The sequence below is a fragment of the Ostrea edulis genome, chromosome 2 (genome assembly GCF_947568905.1).
Source record: "Ostrea edulis chromosome 2, xbOstEdul1.1, whole genome shotgun sequence".
NCBI classification, from domain to species: domain Eukaryota; kingdom Metazoa; phylum Mollusca; class Bivalvia; order Ostreida; family Ostreidae; genus Ostrea; species Ostrea edulis.
The window spans coordinates 6,295,791-6,313,892 of NC_079165.1; the positions used below are offsets into that span (position 1 = coordinate 6,295,791).

The 18,102-nt window shown below is 34.8% G+C and overlaps 1 protein-coding gene across 5 annotated transcripts in view; it reads right to left on the reverse strand.

Moving 5' to 3' along the window:
• Window positions 1-780: 780 nt before the first annotated feature.
• LOC130052437 (kinesin-like protein KIF27) overlaps window positions 781-18,102 on the reverse strand; it is a 46,987-nt gene continuing 29,665 nt past the window's right edge. For 3 of the 5 annotated variants that reach the window (XM_056157470.1, XM_056157468.1, XM_056157469.1), the window contains exons 11-16: window positions 17,196-17,462; window positions 16,640-16,690; window positions 8,102-8,329; window positions 5,472-5,670; window positions 2,070-2,165; window positions 781-1,962 (exon numbers count right to left, since the gene is read on the reverse strand). In XM_056157470.1, coding sequence (XP_056013445.1) covers window positions 1,336-1,962; window positions 2,070-2,165; window positions 5,472-5,670; window positions 8,102-8,329; window positions 16,640-16,690; window positions 17,196-17,462 — 1,468 coding nt within the window. In that variant the 3' untranslated portion in view covers window positions 781-1,335. The remainder of the gene's footprint in view (window positions 1,963-2,069; window positions 2,166-5,471; window positions 5,671-8,101; window positions 8,330-16,639; window positions 16,691-17,195; window positions 17,463-18,102) is intronic. The other 2 variants (XM_056157471.1, XM_056157472.1) reach the window with 2 other exon arrangements.

Sequence of the window (18,102 nt, forward strand, 5' to 3'; positions counted from 1 at the left end):
TGTAATCAATCGACTTTCCGAATTTAGTATATCGTAGAAATATTTCGGTTTCAAATTGTCTGTTTTCCGGGATATCAGCATCAAGAAACATCGGTGGTTGTCCTGCCTGCATTAACCAGAACAAACTTGAATCTGCACTATGTCAGGAAGCTTTCATATAAATTTCAGCTCTTCTGGCTCATTGGCTCTTGAGAAGAAGATTTTTAAAGATTTTCCTTATATATTTCTATGTAAATCTTTGATCCCCTTTTGTGGCCCCAATCTACCCCCGGGTGGCCATGATTTGAACAAATTTGAATCTGCACTATATCGGGAAGCTTTCATATAAATTTCAGCTCTTCTGGATCATTGGTTCTTGAGAAGATTTTCAAAGATTTTCCCTATATATTTCTATATAAACCTTTGATCCCCTATTGTGGTCCCAACCTAGCCCCAGGGGCCACGAGTTGAACAAACTTGAATCTGCACTATGTCATGAAGCTTTCATGAAACTTTCAGCTCCTCTGGTCCAGTGCTTCTTGAGAAGATTTTTAAATGACCCCACCTTATTTTTGCATTTTTGTGATTATCTCCCCTTTGAAGGCGGTATGGTCCTTTATTTTAACAAACTTGAAAGCCCTTTACCCAAGGATGCTTTTTGCCAAGTTTGGTTATAATTGGCCTAGTGGTTCTTGAGAAGAAGATGAAAATGTGAAAAGTTTACGACGACATCGACATACAAATTTTGATCAGAAAAGCTCACTTGAGCCCTCGGCTAAGGTGAGCTAAAAACTCTTCAGACACATTAGAGAAGAAATTTATTTAATTTCATTACCATTGATACAATTTGGCAAGCCTTGAAAAATAAAAAAGCCGATATATATCATTTTCATTCTTCTATCTTTAGGCATTATTATAGCTTAAGGTGACATAAGCTATAAACTAAAGAAATATATTTAGGCACAAAACCCTGTACATCAACATCAAATATTATGAGACACGAAGGCTCGGTAGTTTTATAATCTTATAAAAATGCAAAAATATACATGTAACACAATTCAGTGATAATGTCTATTTTCATATTTGTGATAGAATTATGATTCCTTCAAACAACTAAATAAAAAATGTAATTTGATATCATAATTCCATTTTCTTGAATCCTCTATCATATTATTTGTATGATACTAAAAGTGTTCATAATTTAGAAAATAATCAGATTCAATTTGAAAATTTATGAAAGCATTACATCTAAAACCAACTTAAACTGTAATAATATAATTAAATGTATGGATTGCCTATCATTTCAATTTCTTGTCTATTTTCAATGTCCATTGCACTACATGTACAAACAAAACGTTATCTCGGTTGTGCTACTCCTTTTGAAAGCAAAGGTCCATTCTTGTGTAAATACAACACTGGCCACACAATGTAATCTATTACATTCCCTTTTTTAGTAAATACTTTTAATATTTCGGTTTCAAACTGTCTATTTTCCGGAATATCAGCGTCGAGATACATCGGTGGTTGTCCTGCCTGCATCAACCAACACAACTCCACACAGCGCTCTGCAAATTGCAATGTCTTCACAAAACCACTCATAGCTTCTTCCGATATTTCATATTCCATAGGTACCGAAAATAATTCCTCGATTTCTTCTCTTTTGAGTAGGAATTCCTCTGCTACATAGCTTGCATGGGTTGGCATGGAAAAATTTCCTGTCTGTAACTCTTCTGGTGATATCTGATTACTTTTCCTTTTCCTGGTTATGTTTAGTATCATACCCTTCATGATAACAAGGAATTTCTGAAAACATACAAAATGGTCTAAGTTACCAGAAACGCCTTTGGTTTTATGACGATAAAATGATGATTTTACCTTTTTTAGGACATCTATGAATATGTCCTTTCTGGAATATCTCAAATCTCGCGTGACACCTTCTAAAGCTATTTTTTCTTCCTCTGTCAAGTCAAGCCTCTGTACAAGCTGCAATACGAATCCGTAAAATATTTACTAATAATATAAATATTAATGTACTCAAGAAAAATCTGCGCGGAAAGATAGATCTTCCACATGCTTAACTGTATAATTACCTTCATTTCCATACCACCCTCACACCATAGCAAAGTTTTGCAATCGCGTACATTAATGAACATCGATGTGGATCGGGAGCAGAGATGGAAGGCGCTCTGTACAAAGGAAAAACATCAGGAATGCATGTCATATACACCTCAATATAAACTGAACTCTATGATTATAGATGTTACCAATCACAGTCTCTTTGAACCACCACGGGTCATGGGTGATATTCCTTCAAATTCATGCCGCCAATTCCTTAAGCTCAAATTTGCAAAGGAATAGATGCGTTGCAGCCAGTTCTTTAAGCTCAAATTTACAAACAAATGCCGTCAACATAAGCAACATTCCTCGTCATAAAAGAGTTTAGTCGCGTACTTTTTAATTATAAACAAACTTTGCAGTGCCTAGATATATGCCATCGTATACTTAATCCACCTACGTGTTCTTGTTTTTCATCTTCTTTCAACTATAGTCCAGCTGGACACGTCATTGCTGGCGATGTTGATATAGTTGAAAATGAGGACCTCAAATCACTTATCTTTTCTAAAAGGTCCTAAATACAGAGAACCTCGGTCTTTCAAATAGCGACAAAACTTAATCTCTTTTAAGAATTCTGTTGAAGATTATGCCAAACAATGGGCTAAATATGAAAAAGAAGAACTTGATACATTGTCAGAATAGATTAAAAGTACAAGATGAATATTAACATCCCGCATTAGACGTATTAAAATAAAAGTAGTAACCATCTACCCATCTGTCTTTAGTAAACAAGAAGTGATAACAGAATACGCAACTTCCGAGATATCAGCTCTTCTGTGATGGAGGTAGGTTCAGTATTCTGTTGAACGCTTTGGTGGGTATAAGATGTATACTTATATTATAGACTACCCATGTAAATAAGTATAAAAGTTATGAAAGCGTATCAGCCGTTCGTATACATTAAACTGACCATATGAAGAATAATATTTATTTCAATTAGGCTATTAAATTTTATATGAAATTATTCTTTATTTCTTTTTCTGCATGAGTGATACTTTAATCAAAGAAAGATGGTGATTATCGATTTTTTTAGCTATTTTATTATCAAATACTCATAAACTTACTATAATTGTGTGTCCAAGCAATTTGGGTGGTTGATTGATGTCTGATAATCATCCTTTAAGCAATATATGAAGACAGCGATAAGCATTTGTACCCACCGCGTGTGGACGAAAGTATGTTTTGCGTCTCACTGTGCGTAAGAGTTCCACAAACGGAAAGAACTATTGGGCAACTCGGAAATTGCGTATTAATTAAGTTACATGAGGAATATATTTTGGTTCCACATCACAAAGCTTGTAACAACATTGTCATTGTTTGGAAGGCTTATTATTACAACTGTATTTTAAACGAACTTGGCGTGAATTCCACCTTTGGTAATCGTAATTATACTCCAACTGCCCTTTCAAAAGATGAAAGTCTTCAAAACCATGCTTCAGTTTTAGGCACATTTGGTATCCCAGTCGGTTGGTCGGAGGAATATGAGTTACCGTTCCTATACTGCATTCCTAAACTACATAAAAATCGTTACAAACAAAGATGCATTGCTGGATCCAGTAAGTGCTCTACCAAGCCCCTATCTTTGCTTCTCACGAAAATATTAACAGCTGTGAGGGAGAAACTTCAAACTTACTGTGCGACTATATATGCCAGAAGTGGTGTAAATCAAATGTGGATTCTAAAAAATTCTAAAGAACTTTTAGTAAACTTGAAATCGAAAAACTTTTCTCAAATCAACAACATCAAAACCCATTGCTTTTCAACACTTTACACGACCATTCCTCACGATAAATTAAAGACTAGACTTTTTTTATCATAAACAGTTTCTTCATCAACAAAAACGAAAAACGGAAATATTCATATCTAGTGATCAGTCATCTAAAAATTACTTAGTTAAACACCACTCTGATTCCACGCACACGTACTCTTAAGTTGAAATAACAAATGATAGAGTTCCTCATTGACAATCTATTCCTGGTATTTGGAGATCAGGTCTTCCAACAGTCTGTTGGAATTCCCATGGGCACGAATTGTGCTCCTTTGTTAGCTGACCTGTTTTTATAATCATATGAAGCAGAATTTATTTTTAACAAACTTCTACGCGAGAAAAAATCTCTTGCTGTGGCCTTAAATTCGACATTTAGATATATCGACGACGTTTTGTCTATTAACAATAATAACTTTCATTCATATGTCGATTCGATATATCCCAGTGAGCTCGCAATAAAAGACACCACAGAGTCGTCCACTTCTGCTTCATACTTATATATTTTATTGAAAGTAGATATTAAAAGCAAACTAACAACTCAACTTCATGACAAACGAGGTGATTTTTCAGCTCCATCGTCGACTTCCCATATTTATGTAGCAATATTCCATTATCACGTGCATATGGTGTTTGTATCTCTTAACTCATTCGATACACAAGAGCATGTTCTGCGTATGGTCAGTTTTTAAATCGAGGCAAATAAGTTGATGGTACAGGGGTTTCAACAGTCTTGTTTAAAGTCAGCATTTCGCAAATTCTATGATCCTTATAACGATCTAGTTTGCCAATACAACCTATCATTGGGTCAAATGCTGTCTGACGTGTTCCATAGATATCGTTAGACCGTTCTTGGCACATTAATTTTGACTACGGATAACTCCGTTTCTTTAATCAGGATATAGGGCTCATGGCGGGTGTGACCGGTCGACAGGGGATGCTTACTCCTCCTAGGCACCTGATCCCACCTCTGGTGTGTTCAGGGGTCCGTGTTTGCCCAACTCTCTATTTTGTATTGCTTATGGGAGTCGTGAAATTGATCACTGTTCCTTATCTTCACCTTTTATGTTGCAATCACATGTAACACTAATTATATATACTATACCTACCATAACAACACGGACAAGGAAGTTATACACTTGCCATAACAACATGGACACAGAAGTTCTACCGTATAATGGTGTGTTTTTTTCGCGATAATCCAATTTTCGCTTTATTTGCGAATATTTTTGAATGGCAAATAATTAAATTCGCATAAAATATACACCAACTGTCTCTCATATCTTACAAAATAAGAATGACTCAATGAGTAGAAACTCACCACCTTGGGTATCACTCTGAACACGCACCTGCTCACTCTGAACACGTACCTGTTAACTTGTTGAGTGATAACACGCGTAACAGTCATATCTCTTCTGTACAAAATTGAGTGTGTAACTGGAAGAATCGCAAAGAACTACGCAAAATAAAAAAATAACAGTGTTGGGGGGTATTTTCTCCAAATTTGTGATACGCAAAAATAACCCGTTGTACGATGCATCTAACATAACAATACGGAAACAGAAATAATACACCTACCTTAACAATACGGACACGGAATTTATATACCTACCATAACAACACGAAGGAGGAAGGCAATTGAATAAACTTCATCCAAGCCGTTGCTTAATATTTCTTCAAAAGAATCACACCATTCGTCATCATACAGCTGACTGAATTTTTCCGATAATTTCAGTGGTCTGTTTTCATCACCTAGGTTTGTAATTGCTGGAATGTTGGTTGTTAACTTGGCACCAGCCACTTCAGTTAGTCTAAGAATATAGTTAAATATCTTTTATATGTTAAAGGAAATGCACTATGAAAATCGTATTATACATGGTTCCCAAAATTGTATATATAATGTTTATGAAAAATCGAACTCCAATTTCACATGGGAACTACAGTTTAGTATAAAGAGATGACGCATTTCCTTCTGTTTGGACTTAAAATATAAAGACCACCTCCAGCACTATGACAAAACACATCGTAGCAGCCTTATAACACCATCGTCAACTTCCAATATTTATGTAGCAATATTCCATTATCACCTGCATATGGTGTTTATATATCTCAACTGATTTGATACACAAGAGCTTGTTCTGCGTATGGTCAGTTTTTAAATCGAAGACGGCTACTGACAAAACAAGTTGATTGTGCAGGGGTTCCAACAGTCTCGTTTAAAATCAGCATTTCGCAAATTCTATGGTCGTTATAACGATCTAGTTTGCCAATACAACTTAGCATTGGGTCAAATGCTGTCTGACGTGTTTCATGCCAATTTTTAGGCCCTTCTTGGCACATGGATTTTGACTACGGATAACTCCGTTTACCTTTGTTACGTCACGTTTGGTCGCTTCGTAACGTTCAGTCGCCCGACGATGACATGTGTGGCACGTTTGGTCACCGGCGACCAAACATGCCGCACATATCGTCGCCAAGCGACCGAATGTTCTATGAAGGTGGACACGAATGGTCGTCAATTTTAGGCCATACCCGAGCACGAAAGATCGCCACCCAAGCCCCCATTCCAAATCCCATATTTGCTTTTGTTTTGCAAAAACAGTGTGTTCATATGCGTGTGCATTCCTTTGTACGTGTCTGTGTGTATTTGAGTGACGGTGTATGCATATATATGTGCATGTATGTGCGTGCATGCGTATGTGTGAGTATTCGTGTGTAATACAGTTTGTTTTGTATAATACACGCACACACTTGCACACATTTGTGACACAAGTCAAGCACGATTCAAAGCACACAACCAAAACCCTGGGTATTTTTGGATGAAATTTGATGTGAATTTATTTTGCAAACAAACGAGAGGAAGCAATTTAGGAACACAATGCTTTTATATGCCACCACCCTTATGGCATTACATTTATTTCTATTTAAAAATATCTCATTCGTTTTGAATGTTATAAGATATCCACTGGAGTTTATGCGATATCTTATAATATCCTTCATAAGATTGATTAATTAAATATAGTTCCACGTTCCTCTCGAGAATCTTTCACTCATATGGAGACGTCACCATAAAAACATGAAATATCTTGTAGTTTTTCTTCATAAGATATCTCATTAGATATATGTGATATCTTACATTGTATATGATATCTCATAAACTTTATAAGATATCTTATTAATGTTATTAATTTAAGATGTCTCATAGACTTTACAAGATATCGTGTAATGTTTCAGAAAAATATCTTGCAACTTTTATAAGGTATTTTATTAAAGAACGTTTAAAAGATATCTCATATATTTTATAAGATATCTTATGAAATATAAGATATCTTATATGTTTTAAAAGATATCTCATAAAATTTATTAATTTTATAAGATATCTGATAACTTTATAAAGTATGATATCAATTTACTTTTATAACATAATTATCTTATAAAGCTTATTAGATATCTTGTATGTATCATAAGGTATTTCATGAAGTTTATGACATATCTTTAAAATATTCATTTATGAGATATTTTATAAGATAGATTAGATATCCTATAAAGTTTCTGAGATTTCTTATAAAATATAAGATATCTCATATGTTTTATAAGATGTCTAATAGAAACAGATTTATAAGATACCTTGAAAGGTGAAGATAACGAACAGTGATCAATCTCAGAACTCCTATAAGCAATACAAAATAGAGAGTTGGGCAAACACGGACCCCTGGACACACCAGAGGTGGGATCAGGTGCCTAGGAGGAGTAAGCATTCCCTGTCGACCGGTCACACCCACCGTGAGCCCTATATCCTGATCAGGTAAACGGAGTTACCCGTACTCAAAATTAATGTGCCAAGAAAGGCCTAATGGTCGGTAAGAAACACGGGGAGAAAAGCAAAGTTGGGGTTTGGGACTGGGAGCTTGTGTGGCGACCATTCGTGCTCGGGTATGGCCTAATATTGACGAACATTCATGTCCACCCTCACGGCACATTCGGTCGCCCGCCGACGATACGTGCGGCACAATTGGTCGTCTCTATTTTGTATTGCTTGTAGGAGTTATAAGATTGATCACTGTTCGTTATCTTCACATTTCGCGATTGGTTCGTTTTAAGATGATAATTGAGAAACTATAAAAGTACTGAAAATACCTGCGCGATTATAATTTTATTGGTAAGAGAGTTAATCAATTTCAAACGGCTGATACATTCGGCATCTGAAATAAAGTATATTTACCTGTAAATATAAAATAGTACCTGATTAATAAATGTTCCTTGTCTTTCTTTAAAGTATCTCGATGTTGTCTTAACTCATCAACACTCTTTTTTTCGTGGGCTAGTTTCTGCTGAAGATCTGCTATGCTGTTTATGTGTAACTGGTTTCTGCAATCTGAGTTTACTTTAGTAAGATCTTTGATCGTCCTCTCATTGTCTACCATTTTCTTCTTAAAGTAGTGAATAGCTTCCTCCTTAGCAGCACGGTCTCTGTTTGGAGATTACAAAGACAAAAGTCTTACCACATTGAATTATCAACAGTTCACCAAATTTACTTACTTTGTACGCCATATTGTTGTGAAAACTTAATTTTCTAAATTACATGTATTTATTTTGGACAACATCTCATTGTGAAACCTTAAGTTTCCCATGCTGGCCTTTGTTTGCTGTGGGCCTGCATCCTTGCTTATATCTCCATTAAATGCATAGTTGTCAATTTCCACGTTACTCCGGAAGGGGGCAACCCATAAATACTTGTACGTGTGCAAAGAAATTGATTGATTTTAAACGCAAGATGGCGGTCAAGTAACTTTGGTTGAATATTTATATGTCTATTCTGATCTTTTAAAAAATATCTTACTAATATATGATAAGTTTAATGATCTGTAAAATATGTTCAATACATTGTAACTGTAATGATTATTAATCAAATCCATTTGTTAAATTTCTCATAGTAACGATAGCTATTTGAAACGTATTCCAATTCTAGAGTTTTGTTTTTACATACTATTTCATATACACTTGTTTCAATCTTTATGCTTTTATTTTTCATATCTTTCTTCCGTGTTTTAAATATTGCCATAGATCGAGATGTCGAGGGATTCGATATAACAGAAAACAAATAAAGAACCAGAACATGTAAAATGAATACAACAATACAACGGTCCACAGAAGTTCTTAGTTATAAGTTACCTTATATTTTGACCAATGAAATGCACTGAGAAAATAAGCTCCGCCTACCACCGTGAGCCTCGGACAAACATTGGACATCCGTCATTGTTTTGTATAGTAAACACAAAAATGCATCGACCGATCATGTGTTAATAATACAGTGTGTGTGTGTGTGTATCTTTTTGTATGATGAATGATTAAACATTATCCCCTGGAATATCTAAATCAGACAGTTTGTATCCAGACAAACTTAATGGAGCCAAATTCCCACCATCTCCATCAACGAAAGACAAACTTGCAGAAGTGTATTGCCGTAGATTGCCTTATTTCATATGCCTTTAAAATCAGTTAAATGTCCACAAAATAAAGAAGATACGTATACATGAACTCGTTAATATGCTTTGTTGTTTGTTGTAGTACCCATACATTTACAACCAAGGCACATAGTACCGTTTTTCAGGGGGGGGGGGCTTGCTGATACACAATCTTCAATTTTCATACACGTTTTTACAACTGTCACAAAAGGGGAGGGTCAGTGGAAGTGTATATTAGTATATCATAGCTGTAAAGAAGAGAAGAGGGAACTGTAAAGGAAAAAAGGGTTGAGACGTTGTCAAATTACATTGCAATGAGCACTACATGCATGTTTGCAAAGTTTTAAAACACATGCAACTAAACATTTATCTTCGCTAGCCAAGGGTTTTTCCATATGGGGAGCGGATTGGACCGAAAACCCTTGGCTAGCGGAGATGCTAAAAAGCCAGTGTTTGCAAATTTTACTGTGCTTGTTAGCCATGGATTACATACTGATGACATTGATAATTAATTCATGAATTTGTATAACTGTATCAGTTAAACTTAGTAGCGAATGTTTCAACAAAACCCAAACGATGATCCTACCGGGATCTGCTGAAAGTAATTTTGTTTCGTTTTGTAAGCAATATGATGAGCCAATAACTGAATACTCATTCCCATATGACGTTAAACTGGGAGAAATGCACCTGTCAGGATACATAAGGAAATGGGATAGAACAATAAACCAAACCAAGTGCTTTACACTTTTCAGTAAAAAAAAAAATTCCCATCACTCTGATACAAAGCATCAATTAATATTACGTGTGTGTAGCTGCTTCGAATTCTTCTAAATGTTTATTCATAAGTGACATAAGCATAGTATTCAACCATGTTTATTTTGTGTTGAGAAATTATCTCATAACATCTTTCATGTTTCAGTTAATTATATTACAGGTAGAGTAATAAACCAAAAGATCTACCTGTAATGTGTAAAATTTTAGTAAAGAAAGTAAAATTATACTAATGCATTCCACTTTGCATATAATGTAAATAAAGAAAATATAATATTATAATTATTTGTTTAGAAAATTAGATTCAGAAACGTCAACTTATTTCTGATAACGATATGTACACGTGTATATAACTTAATAAAGACAATTTATCAAAATTTAGTAAATGAAATACACTTACATGTATACCGTATGTATCGAATACACTCAGTTTAAAATACATGACGTTGAGGTCGTGTTTATGTTCCTAAAATAGCAGACAATGCATCCAAATCACGTGGTATCGTCTTTTGTATAGAGTGAGAAAGTCTGGGTAGGTCATCGAGTTCAAACAGGTTTCCATAATGGAGAGGCCTGTAGTGAAATTTTGCTAATTGTTTTTTTTAAATATCGACGATATGGGCTACGTTTATCGCCATACGAAATTAAAACGTTTATGATAATATACAACCATAGCCTAATTTATTCAATTGTACCTAATATCGTTCATATATTTTCAAATCTGTAAAAGTATGGGCGGGGCCAAATTCCTATGAGAACTTCGGCAAATGAGGAAACCCCAAGCTTAAATTCGGCGCTATATACCGTTTGTGGCGAATTTATGCGCCGTGTAACATTTAAATCATGAAAGTGCAAATGTTGATAAGTTGAATCATGTACATTTCAACATAAAACAAGAAAATTTATTTTTATAGATATATTGGGGGTCTTTTCATTTAACCATTTCACTTCATCATTTATCGAGACGGTGACTTTTTATTTATGCTGATCATTACGATATATTAACATTTTAATCAATCTATTGACCAAAGAATGTAATTATTGAATAAATGTATGAAAAACAAATCTCAACGGCCTGCTTGACAAGAGCAATGAAAATTAAGCATTACAAAACCCGAGGGATTATCGTCATCCTAACGCGAGGCATAACGTTTCGGTCGGATTTCTATACTTTTGTGAGTGGAATGAAATAATTTGAAAGCATATGAATAACAATGAATGGCCTGTTTTAACTCCAAGAATTTTTTGCTATGGAAAAGAAATCTTAAGTAGATATATCGACTGTGTAAAACACGGAAAAGGCTGATCAAAGTACCAAGGCGAAGTAAGAACAAATAAGCTATTCACGGTTTTGTGCCTCTTGCTTTCGAATGATATTCAATTAAATCCTGGACCTATTGTTACCTACACCTGTATAGGTTGTGCGAATAATAACACGTCGGTCGTTAAGTTTAATGGCAATGACGAGATTGAATGGATTTGTGATTCGTGAATCAACGACATAGCTGAAAACTTTTACAACACCGCAAACATTGAAGAAAATGATATTAATCTCCCTAAAGGTACAATATTTGCTCAAGTGAATCTATGTGGTTTAATGAATAAACTGGACCGAATCAGAATTTTACTTAAAGATAGGATTTACGATATTCTAGCAATCTTTGCAAGTAAACAAGATTCAAATATGGCGGATTCTGAAATACAGGTAAACGGGTACCACACTGTATGCAGAGATCGCAATAGACATGGTGAAGGTGTTCTAATGTACATTAAAGAGAAATGGACAATCAAAAACGTCTGCAAGTGTGAAATGTTTGAAATGCTTACTGTGGATATTAAATTAATGAACTCTCCGACAATAAATATTGGGATTGTGTATCGACCGCCGGATTCAAACACCCAATGGCTAGAAAATATTGAGGAGTATATCGAAGATATAATGAGTAGTGGTCACGAACGTGTAATAATGTTGACCAACTGAAAACATCCATGGAAAAGTTTGGCTTAGAGCAAACTATTACGGAAATCACCCGAGTTACAAAAGATTCCAGCACGCTCATCGATCACATCTATGTAAACCTGCGTGAAGTTTACAGCTCATCTGGTGTAGTGCCAATAGGTCTGAGTGGTCATCACCTCAGTGGTATATGTAGTCCGAAAGAAAAGTAAGCGTGATACACACAATGATCATATACTTGTATATGTGAAATACAGAGATCAGAAGAAATTAGACGAAAATGGTTTTCTCAGGGGATCTGTGGGATGTTGAATGGAACAACATTAAATCATCTAAAAACGTAAATCAAATGTGGTCAACATTTATGAAGCTTTTCATGGAAATAGATTACAAACATATGTCAGTCAAAGAGCGTCGTATCCAGGCCGATTCCTAAAAATGGATTAACGACGACGTTCTATCTGAAATTCGTCAACGGGATTATCTCAATCAGAAGGCTTTTAAGATTCAGCAACGAATCGGACTGGGCCTTATATCGATCAGCATGGAACAATCGGTGACGCTAAAAGGGAAATTGTTGACAATGCGATAAATCAATGCAGTGACAAACCTAAGGATATGTGGAAAAGATTAAAGCAATTTTTACCATCTAAATCTACAGGCGCATCAGGATCCTACCTAGAAATTGTTGGTGAAGTTATTTCAGACTCCTAAACATTTCAAATGCCTTCAATAATTTATTTTGTGGCATAGGTCAAAGAGGTATAGCGCATTTGCTGACGAAACGGCCGACTCCGAAATCTAAATGGAAAACAACGGTTTCCAATTATAGACTGGCGTGTTATATTTAAATATAAGGCCAACGTTTTTGATGTTTCGTTAACCAATATAAATAACTGCCGCAGTTTATCATTACTGACATTTATATGAGTCGTTCTTTAAACAATAAACCATTTTCCTATTTGGAATGATGAACAGCACAATATTTTCATAGGTGCATACATATTACACAACAACCCTTTTACATATGGCATTGCTTAACTGACTGTCTTTTTCTGACATGACTGCAGTACCTTTAATAGATTTCATCAGTTCATTTGCCGTTGGTTGATAATTCGAGTGTTTAGCTTTGCCTAAATATCATATGACAGTTACTACATGAGTTTTTATATTTACTTTTGAGAAGTCAAACTGTATAACAGTTCTTTTCCTCCCTTGACCTATTTTACTTATTACATGCTGTGCATTTGTGCCCTTTTTCTTGTAGTATTTGTTTAGTTTTTCGTCAGCCACATTATAATTACGGTTTGAAAATCCTGTGCACACAGGCAGATGTTAGTGTAAACAAACGGAACTACAGTGATCTCGAAATTAATTCCTTTACTTTAAGTCGTAACTTGCAAATATTGGAAGTTATGATGAAAATGATTAATATTTGTTATGATAGATGTATCACATTTATAAACCCCCCCCTCAAGAAAACGACACAAAAAATGAAAAGCCAAAAAAAAAAATAGATTGGGAAAAGATTGGACTTGAACTCGGAATGTATGGTTTAAGTGTTACATGTAGATTACCGAGCACCTAAACCACTTGGCCACCCAGGCATGTAAGTTTAAAGGTTTAACGTTTGACACACTGCCACATGTATATCTCAAGGTAAATTTTGAGAACGATTTTTTCATATTTTATCCATTTTCAACAAGAGGCCCACCTTAAACCAAATTTCCTCAAATGGACTTATATATAGTCATACTCAAGTAAAACAATTTCAGTGTTTTATTTCTGGTTTAGGGTGGCCTTTTGCAACAGTTTGCAATTGTTTAGGCTCATTACGTTACATCTACTATGTACTCTATATAATCACGGTGATGTTTATGCTTATCAAATAAAAATACTATCAACATATAGATATCTTTATCATGTAATTTGGGTAAACAGAAGTATAAACTGACATTGTATAGCAAAATATTTGTAAAAAATGATATTCAAGAAAAAAGTATTTATGTAGGCGAAATTGCATACAAAGTGCGCTATACTCCTTTGCGACAAACTTTGATTATTCGCTCCCGAAAATTGAACAACTGATGCCAAATGGCTCATTTACAATTCAAAATGTATCTATAGAATGTTTTAAGAAATATCAGATTCAAAAGCTACAGGTATAGATGACATTTCTGTAAAATTACTGAAAGTGAGATGATGTTGTAGCTGACATATTGTGTTGCATCATTCATTTGTCTATACGGGAGGGTGACGTTGTAAATGAATGGGGGGAAAACTAGGGTTACCCCGCTTTTTAAATCTGGGGATAATTTCCACGTTAATAATTATAGACCAGTATCTGTTTTACATGTACCTATCATAAGCAAAATTATGGAAAGACATGTTTTAACGCTTTTTACGAGTATTTGAATGCAAATAATCTTTTAACAGAGCATCAATCAGGTTTCAGACCAAAACATTCTTGCGAAACTGCTTTACATAATATTCACAAATGGCTTGAGAATTTTGATAAAGGGAAACTTACAGGTGTACTTTTTATTGATTTAAGCAAAGCATTTGACACAGTTAATCATGATGTATTGATGCACCACCTTTTAACTTTTGTATTTGTGAACAATACAACTTTTAAATGGTTCCATTCTTACATGTATGTATATGAAAGATCGCAATGTGTCAAATGAAAAGGGACCATCTGTGTTTCAAAGTATTTCCGCTTCAACCTTTCATTTTCATCTTGCAAAAAATCTCAAATTCTACAAAAATATATAACTCTCTAATATTTGAAAGGTTTCATTTTCCATTTTTTATACGCCCGTCATGGTATGGCGTCGTCTGTCTGCCCGGACCTTGTGGGCAGGATACAGACCAAACCGTAAGCTCCAGGACTTTACAACTTAGTACATTTGATCACCATGATGAGAAAAAGATGCCTATTGTTTTTCAAGATCAAAGGTCCAGGTATCACTAAGAAGGAACTCCTTGTGAGCAGGATACAAACTGAACCGTAAGCTTTAGGACATTACGATTTCGTGTATTTGATCACCATGATGAGAGGAATATGTCTATTGTTTTTCCAGATCAGAAATCAAAAGTCAAGGTCGTAGTATTGCTTAGTAGGAAAACCTTATAGGCAGGATATAAACCGAACCGTACGCTCCAGGATATTGCAACTTGGTAGCTTTGATCAACATGAGTGATGAGAGGAAGATGCCTATTATTTTTCAAGGACAAAGGTCAATGTTGCAGTATCAATTAGTAGGCAAACCTTGTAGACAGCATACAAACCGAATTGAAAGGGCTAGGATCATCACACTTGGTACATGTACACTTTATGCCAAGTGGAGGATGTTTATCATTTCTTAAAGTCAAAGGGCAAGGTCGTAGTAGCAGGATAGAGACTGAAGCGATGGGGTAGGACCATCAAACTTTGTACACATACATCTTATGCCAAGTGAAAATATTACATACAGAGTACATGATTTGTCTTGTTTTTATGATGCAAAGAAAGTATGTCACACCCAGATGATTGCTGATACTACTTGAAGCCAAGTTCTACAAATCATGGTGCAAGAAAAACACCGTACCATATATTAGCTTTTCACGAGCGTGTCATATACCGTTGGCGGTACTCTTTTAACTTATGTAAATCTGTATTTATAAAACCTTTTAAATACTTGTTTACATGTAACATCCGAAAATACTTCCTTCTGACATTTTAGATATTGGTTTTGCCAAGTAAAGATCCCCAGAAATATTAGTGCTGTGGTGGAGATTCGATGAATAGAAATATTTTCTTGAAAATGCATGTGTTATGACTCCAATATATTGCTTCAATCTTTATTTTGTTATTTTTATTCCTTTCTTCCATGTTTTCGATAGTGCCATAGATCGATATATAGAATTTGACATAATGGAGAACAAGTAAAGAGTGTGACAATGGGTGATTCTTATGAAAGAACCAGAACATCTATCGTAAATACAATAAATACTCTTCATTGATAATTTCCGATATTATTCCTTGTTCATCAACACTGTCTACATATATCACAGCACCTGAACACAGTCTTGAGGGATCTGGGATAAAATAGATTGTCGTAAGAGGCGATTAAATGGGATGGTCCTTCGATGAGGCCGTAAACATTTAGGTCCCGTGTCACAGCAGGTGTGACACAATATAGGTCTACACCTGCTAAAAGGCCGTAAGTGCAGAACTTAGGCCTAACTTTTGCAGCCCTTCAACGGCAATGGTGACGTCTCCATATCAGTGAAAAGGTCTCGAGAGGGAGGTTAAACAATATCCAATCAATCAATCAACCTACGTGTTAACTCCTGACTTGGGGTGTCTTTCGCCAACATAGATTTTCAGGAATTCAACATTTTAGTTTGAATGAATAAATGTCTGATAGCATATATACTAACATGGCCCGTGTTTGCCCAACTATTTTGCATTCCTTATCGGAGTTATGAGATTGATCACAGTTCATTATCTTCACCTTTTCATTCATATAAAAGTACAGCTTGCTATACATATTTCTTTATGGATGTTTAGTCTTTAATTACTTTAAATTCAATAACACTTACTTCTGGATTAAAACGTTTTTCTCTTTCAACTTTTCATTTTCCTCTAGCATTCTGCAACACAGAAGACCAATGAACATGACAGAGTGTATTGGTATCAGGTGACAAATAATAATGAGGTTATAGTTAATGTAATACCCAAATAGTGCAAGGCGTTTCAAAATATCTGCCACATTTTAAATTCTCAATCTCTTCAAAAATCTATGTCTCTATATATGCACATAAGATTGCATTTCTAAATTTTATCTTACAGATCCATATCAGAATTTATAAAACCCTTTCAATTCGAAAATACTCATTTAGTTCTGGCATTGTTAGATATTAGATTTCACAAGAAAAGATCAAGCCAGATACAACTGTATACTAGTTCTTGAAGATAGGATTCAATGAATTGAGACATTTTATGTAAAATGCACGTGTGAGGACTTCAATAAAATATCTGTCTTATAAACTCCAAAATATGGATTCAAATAACCTTATTTTTTAATTTTCTTCATATCCCGAATTATACATGACAATTATGTACATCTATAAAAGGTAGCTTAATGTACAACCACACCTTTGGAATTCATCTTTTCCTAATTGGACAGATTTTGGTGCAATTTTATTTCTCTCATTTTCATCCATTTTCATCTTATAGTATTGAATGGCCTCCGCAGCACTCTTTTTTTCGTGGGCTAGTTTCTGCTGAAGATCTGCTATGCTGTTTAGGTGTAACTGGTTTCTGCAATCTGAGTTTTTTTTAGTAAGATCTTTGATCGTCCTCTCATTTTCTGCCATTTTCATCTTAAAGTAGTGAATAACCTCCTCCTTAGCAGCACGGTCTCTGTTTGGAGATTACACAGAAAAAAGTCTCATCACATAAAATTATCAACAGTGCGCCTAAATTACATGTATTTATTTTGGACAGCATCTCATTGAGAAAGTTTCCCATGCTGGCCTTTGTAGGCTGTGGACCTGCATTCTTGCTAACCTCTCCTTTAAATGAATAGTTTTCAATTTCCGCGTTGATACGGAAGGGGGCAACTCATAGATACTTGTATGTTAAGTTGATTTTCACAGCAAGATGGCGGTCAAGTAACTTTGATTAAATATTTATATGTCTATTCTGAACCTTTCAAAACATTTCCTACTATTATATGACATGTTTAACGACCTGAAAAACGTTTCAATAAGTCATTACTGTTACGATTATCAATCAAATGCAATCTTTAATTTTGTCATAGTAATGATATTTCAAATATATTATTTACTTGAAATAAATTCTAATTCTAGCGCTTTTGGTTTCACAAGAAAATATATAGACTTGCTTCAATCTTCATGTTGTTATTTTTATTCCTTTCGTCCATGTTTTCGAGACATAGAGGAATTCGACATAACAGAAAACAAATGAAGAGTATATAAAGAGTGTGACTGGTTAATTGTTTACTGAAAGAACCAGCACATAGAGACTAAGTACAATAAAT